This window comes from Parasteatoda tepidariorum, chromosome 2 (genome assembly GCF_982258835.1).
Source record: "Parasteatoda tepidariorum strain Cologne lab strain chromosome 2, Ptep-v5.0, whole genome shotgun sequence".
Classification (NCBI taxonomy): domain Eukaryota; kingdom Metazoa; phylum Arthropoda; class Arachnida; order Araneae; family Theridiidae; genus Parasteatoda; species Parasteatoda tepidariorum.
The window spans coordinates 43,597,215-43,604,225 of record NC_141756.1 but is presented as its reverse complement, the minus strand read 5'-3'; the positions used below and the strand labels follow the sequence as shown (position 1 = coordinate 43,604,225).

The window sequence follows — 7,011 nt, the reverse complement described above, 5'->3', positions numbered from 1 at the left end:
GTATGAAGACTAATTTACTAAAATATATCGTATTTTCTTTTTTTGGTAGATACCAACTTTTATATTTTTAAGGATCCTTCAATCCTTGATATGTCGATATCTATAAGTTAAAAAAGGCCATATTTTTTCAATTTTACTTTGCTATCTCTCTTGGGCCTGAATATGAGATGGCCACTAATTTGTACTACCACACCACTAATATATTCTTCTTCTCTTTACGCGAAAAAAAAAGAAAAAATATTGGACTATACTTGTGCCTTAAAGATCCAGCTGGTGAAAATAAAATATAACATACACATTGAAAACCAACAAAAATGCTTGATTCATGAAAAATATTTTACCCTTAAATAAGACAAACATTACAATTTCACATACTTTTACTGTCATGAGAAGCAATCCATTGCTTAAATTGTAAACAAATTTAACTGCTTTCTGCGAAATTGCATATGCCGCAATATACACTATCTAGCCATTAATGACCGGACACCCCTTGAACGGCAGGTGGAATCGTCCTGGCGGAATAAATACGGAACCTGTGGTGGGGGAAAGATCATTCGTAAGCAGGCGACGGCCATACGAGCATTAACAGTGAGAATGAGTGGACGGCGAGAGCTGAATGAGGCGGAAAGGTGCATGATCAAAGGCTTCCACCGATTTGGTCATTCTATACGTGCCATCTCCGACAAGTTTCAGATACCACGGTCAACAGTTGGTGACGTCGTGTTGAAATGGGAACGAGAGGGAGTGATAAAACCGCAGTCCCGACCCGGCAAGCCCAAAATAATGTCCGACAGGGATCGATCATCTCTTCGACGTGTAGTGAAGGCAAACCGACAAATTTCGTTGGACACTGTCGCTACCAACTTCCGGGCTGCATCTGGCAGTATTGCCAGTACACGTACCATTCGTCAGGAGCTGATTGCACAAGAATTTCATGGACGAGCAGCAGCACATAAGCCAAACATCTCTCCATCAAACGCCCGCCACCGATTTCAGTGGTGCAGAGCACGTCGCCAGTGGACAGTACAACAATGGAAAAGCGTTATGTGGAGTGATGAGTCACGTTACATGTTGTGGCTTTCTGATGGACGGGGGTGGACCTGGCGAATGCCCGGAGAACGGTACCTACCGTGCATTGTCCCCACTGTGAAGCTCGGCGGTGGAGAAATTATGGTGTTTTCCTGTTTCTCATGGTTTGGCCTTGGACCCTTGGTGTTAGTGCGTGGACCCCTGAAAGCAGAAGGGTATAGAGACATCCTAGACAATTCGGCGCTTCCCACCCTGTGGCAACAGTTCGGTAATGGCCCGTTTGCGTTTCAACACGATAACGCAGCTATTCATAAAGCACATGCCATCACGGACTGGTTTGATGAAATGGGGGTGCAAGAGCTTGACTGGCCATCCCAAAGTCCCGACATCAATCCGATTGAGCATCTCTGGGATGAGCTGGAGAGCCGGTTGAGGGCCAGACCACAACGCCCCAAAACCACCACTAAACTCTTCGCCATGTTACAGGAGGAATGGCGGGCAATACCTGCCGCCGTGTACCAACACCTAGTGGATAGCCTTACTAGAAGGGTTAAATCTGTGATTCGGGCGCTTGGCGGCCCTACGCCCTACTGACTTGATACTAGCACCTCATGTATTCGAAATGAGGGGTGTCCGGTCATTAATGGCCAGATAGTGTATAAGAAGATATCGGAGATATTTAAACTAGCCATAGCTAAACTAATTTAGATTTAACCTATAATAGGTAGCTTAGGCTAAAAAATTACACTTTACATTTTCTTTATCTACCTTTTAATAAATCTAAGAATTCAAAAAAACAAATTGAAAAAAAATGTCCCCTTCTCACTGTAGCGAACTACTTAAGTATTTATTGAAATTACTTTCTGTAAACTGAAAATGTAAAACTATGGTCTTATTTTTAGAAATAAATTATGCTTTAGTTTAAATTAGTGATAAACATATAAAATTTCAAAATGCATTTCAACTTCGAAAAAACTGCATAACTCAATCTAACTCCAAAGCTAAGAAAAATTTACTAATACAATAATTGAAACTGATGTTTTGAAAAATATAATATTAAACAAAGGTTTTAATGAATTTTACTTCAAAACATGAATTTTGAAACTACAAATATCCAAACATAGATTTTGTTTTGTTCATATTATTAAGTCAAACAGTAGTTAATTAAAAGTGGCAAAGTAGCTGAAGGCATTTGAAACAAGTGGGGTTGGTGGTAAAACCATCATGTTATTGTTAGATTGTTTCGCTCTTCATTTGTTTTAAATTTATTCGAAAACAATATTAGTTTGTTTAAACCTTTCATTTACCTCTTATTCTCCATCAGTAAACTTTGATAATTGAAAAATTGCATTAGGCACTACGAAGTAAATAACTTTAATATTTGATTAAATGCGAAATATCAATACTAAGAGCATGACGATAAATTCTAAATTTTATATGTATATTTAAAGGAAAAAAAGCTAATTAAATGAAAATTGAAACATTTTGATGCTTATACAGTGAACTATCTTTAATTCTAACATGGATAACTCAAACTATCGGATACATTGAAGATATATTAATACACTTATAATTTCCTATTCAAATGATTGCATAAATTCGCTTTAAAACAGAAGATTTTATAAATAACGTAACATTCGTAATAACGTAACGTATTTAATTCACTCAAATTCTTAAAACAGTATTTAAAGTGATTTCAAATACATTGTTAAACTTTGGGGAAAAATAGAGGTATAAATAACTTTGGGTACATCATTCGTAAAATTCATTTTATTGAAAAATCAATTTTTACCGCAAAATATTATATCGTAATTCTTACAGCATTAATTTAATTAGGGTAACTAAGCAATTTCACAATAAATATTACTGTAAAAATTACGTTATAACAGATTATATGTTCCGTGACATATTTCGGTAAAAATGTGTTGAGGCAAAAACCACCAGCAACTTGAGTGGTGGTACTTTTTACCGTAACTTAATGCGGATTTCTTTGCAGTCTAGAATGTTTGCAGACAAGTGTAGAGAGCAGGAATTAAAAAATTGAGCATTTGAGTAACTATTGATTGGACTTTTGTTATATAGAAAATATTTTAATTATCAAAGAGACGATTTTAAATGTTTTTTTTAATTTCTTTTATACTACGAAATCAGACACTAGGCCGTACATTTTAAGAATAAACACAATGTATTGTAATTAGAAGTATCCGAACGCAATAAAAGCTATAGTATTGTTAAAATAATAATTATAGCTGTCAACTTTTTTCGAAGTATAATGAAGTAAGAACTATAAAAAAACAGCGAACCATGAAAAAATAAAATTTTATTTAAATGATAAATAATATTTCCGACAGAAGAAATTTTATTGTAGAAAACAAGCTACTAGCAATAATAATATATGTTTTCTTAACAGTCTACATATTAGTATACTAAAAAGACCAAAAATATCTTACATCGAAGATCTTGGAACTAAATAATAATGTATGATATTAACTACATGGCATTGATGAATTTATTTATTTGTATAAATTATTCACTAATGGAATATGATAATATTCTTTAATGTATTATGAATATGCAAGTCTCATATGTGTTTCAATAAATTTCATGTTCTTAAAAAAATATAATAATCAACCTGCTGACCTGCAGCAAACAGTAGACAGTTCAGTATAGTAAAAAAATAACTAAATCAATATATTTACAAACATTTACAAAGATTTGTAGGGAAGGTATTACACAGTAACTACTAGGGTAAATCGCACCCAGATCTTCACAAATTATTTACACAAATCTCTGCTAAGTGAAGAATAAAATCATAATAATGGCTTTATGTTTACTGGCCTGGCATGGAAATAAAAGATCTTTCGCATTCAACAATGTTTAGTTTTCTAATATCGTCCTATTCACGGGCGAGCAATTAACGTTTTCTTCAAAGTCACATATACCTGATTCAGGATTAAATAAAAGTCCTTGTTTACAATAATGGGAAAACTTTTTCCCCCTAACACAACGATAAAACACATGGCAATGCCTCGTAAAATCTGGATAAAAGCCATCCTTTTTATCTGAACAAGAAAAATAAAACTGTCCAGGAATACCATGAACATGTCTGTATGATGGAGATTTATAGTTTTCTTCATTGTTTGAGTCAAAAAGAGTGGAGTTACTCTGTTGTGGGTATTGGCATTTGTAGGTATTTTCGTATTCACATATAGATGTTTCCGAACTAAATATTTTGCCTTTTGGACAAGCGAATTTATAAGGCAGACCATCCATGCAACCAATGTAGTACCGGCATCCAGATTCAAAATCAGGTACAAATTCATTGATTTTGGACTTGCAATCAAAGACACTTTCTACTACAGATTGAGGTCTGCTGCATACTACATTTTCTGGAAGATCACACTTTTGCGTTTCCGGATTAAAGAGTAAAATACTGGGGCAGCTGTAAGTTTTTTGAATGGATCTAAAGCAAATATGAAACTTTCTACAGCCACTTTCGTAATCCGGAAAAAAACCAGTGTCTTCGTTTCTGCAAGCCTCAGCCAGATCTTGGCTTGGTGGTTTTCCCGCCAATTTATCCACCTTGTCATCATCCGTGGAAGGCTTCGATCTTTCACCGTAGGATATTGTAGTTAAACTATTTGACATGGCATTATTCGCTTCGTGAAGTGTTGGGTTATATTTTGTAACATGATGTCGCTTATTTATTGATTCGGAACTAATAGAGTTCGGTGCTTTTGATCTATCTAGCCCCGCATTTAAATCAGTAGGACTTGGAATTCTTTCGTCCTCTGAGACGGTATCGTACTCGTAGTATATTTTTGTCTTTAAATTAGGGGGTTTTGTGGTATCATCTTCACTTTGAGTAACGTAACTATACGTCTCAGTAAACAAATCATCGGGTCTGTAGACATGATAAACATCATCTGATTGCATACTTGCTCGGTTTATTGTTCGGGCACGGGCTGGTTGAGTATGAGATGTACAGCTAACATACTCCTCCCTATCACACATCATTTTTAATGCATTGAATTTTTGCTTTTCTGGACAGTATACTGGAATAGCATCTCCATTTTCACATACAAAGTATCTTTTACAGTTTGAGCTGAAATCTGCATACATACCGTCTTCCAAATATGCACAGCTGAATAAATTCTGCTGGTTATTCATCAACTTAACTTTATTATTTTTGCAAGATTCGGAATTTTCGTTCCACGCACACCTATGAGTGTTTCTTTGAAACAAGAAGTTATGAGGGCAAGCATAAGAAGATCGTTTTCCATCGACACAAAAATGAAAATTTCTACAAGATATAGGATCTTCGTACAATCCAATCTTATTTGATTCACAAATAAAATCCTCTTCTATGCTAGGTAAGTGCAATATGTCCGTGGCGCGAATTAACCTTTTTTGAACAATAAAACTTGTTGGACATTTCACATTGCTTCCAATGCACTTACCGAAATTCACATCATATAATAGACCCTGGGGACACACGTTAGTAAATCCAATTCCATTCTTACATTCATGCCACTGCGAGCAATTTGGTCCAATATATATACCGTCATCACTAGGCAAACACTGAAATGTTGCAACTGCAAATGGTGCGTTGCAATTTACAGCACCACGAACACATGCATTCGATTGCGGGTCAAATGAAAATCCTTTTTGACAACTAAAGTATTGCTTATGCCCATATGCACACGTGGCGTATCTTTGACAATCACTAGAGAATTCTGGAAACATTCCAAGGCGATTTTCACAATTATAGGAATCAAACAAACGCGGAGGAGAAGAGGAAGACAGCTTTTTCCGGCAAACAACAAAGCTGGAAGGCAGACACCTATCACTTGCAATATCGTATAAGTTTGTTCCAGAACAATAAGAAGTAGATATCCTTCTCTGTCCCAAACAAATATAAAAAGCTGAGCAACCTGTATCGTAATCTGGATGGACGCCATCGAGCAATCCATCACAATCACCGTCAATAACTGTAGTACAAACCACTAATGAAGAAGGTTGACAGTTACCATTTCTTTGATTTAGGATTGTTCCTTGGGGACAAGACCCCTGATGTGTTAACAATCCATCAAGACACATATAGAAATCTCGACAGCCTGAGTCAAAATCAGCGTGAATTCCATTGGCTTTTCCGAGACATTTATCGATTTCTGGCTTGGGACAATAGGCATCGCTTTCGCATGTAAGTGACCTGATGTCAAATAAAGTACCAGCTGGACAGTTAAAAGTTTTTAAGCCACCGGTCATGCAAAGTCCAAATATTTTGCAGTCAGCAGCGAAATCAGGATAGTACCCATCTGGTAACCCAGTACATTGAGCTGCTTCGAGTCCATGGCATCTGGTTGTCGAGCTTCTAGTACATCGGTGCTGCCTTGCATTGTAAATTGTTCCATCAGGGCAAACATATTCTGATATATTACCAGAACTGCATTGGAAATATCTTCGGCAATAACTATTGGAATCGATATAAATTCCATCTTCTTTGTCGGTGCAAGAAAGAGCTTCACAAATAACTTTTTTCTCATGCCGGCAAGTTTTAGTCCTCCAATCAAACTTGGTGGAATCAGGACACTGGAAAGATAATTTTTTTCCACCTGAAATGCAACAAAGAATTATTTTTAGCTGTATGAAAAGTGAATCAACAAATAACAAACAATGAAATAAAAATAGTCACTATGTAAATATTCACAAGAAAACAAGAAAAACTAAATTTTAAGAATTAGAATTGTGACAAATATATTAATATGCCTTAAGTATAATAAAATCTTCGCTTAACTTCAAAATAAATATTAGTGATTATATTTTATAAGAAGTCCATATATATATATATATATATATATATATATATATATATATATATATATATATATATATATATATATATATATATATATATATATATATATATATATAAATATATATATATATATATGTAATACAAAAATTAAATACTTTTGTATT

At 34.9% G+C, this 7,011-nt stretch overlaps 1 protein-coding gene across 4 annotated transcripts in view; it reads right to left on the bottom strand.

The window, feature by feature from the left end:
- Positions 1–3,334: 3,334 nt before the first annotated feature.
- Positions 3,335–7,011, bottom strand: part of LOC107438595 (uncharacterized) — a 95,253-nt gene continuing 91,576 nt past the window's right edge. For all 4 annotated transcript variants that reach the window (XM_016050909.4, XM_071177466.2, XM_071177465.2 and 1 more), the window contains exon 4: positions 3,335–6,644. In XM_016050909.4, coding sequence (XP_015906395.3) covers positions 3,907–6,644 — 2,738 coding nt within the window. In that variant the 3' untranslated portion in view covers positions 3,335–3,906. The remainder of the gene's footprint in view (positions 6,645–7,011) is intronic.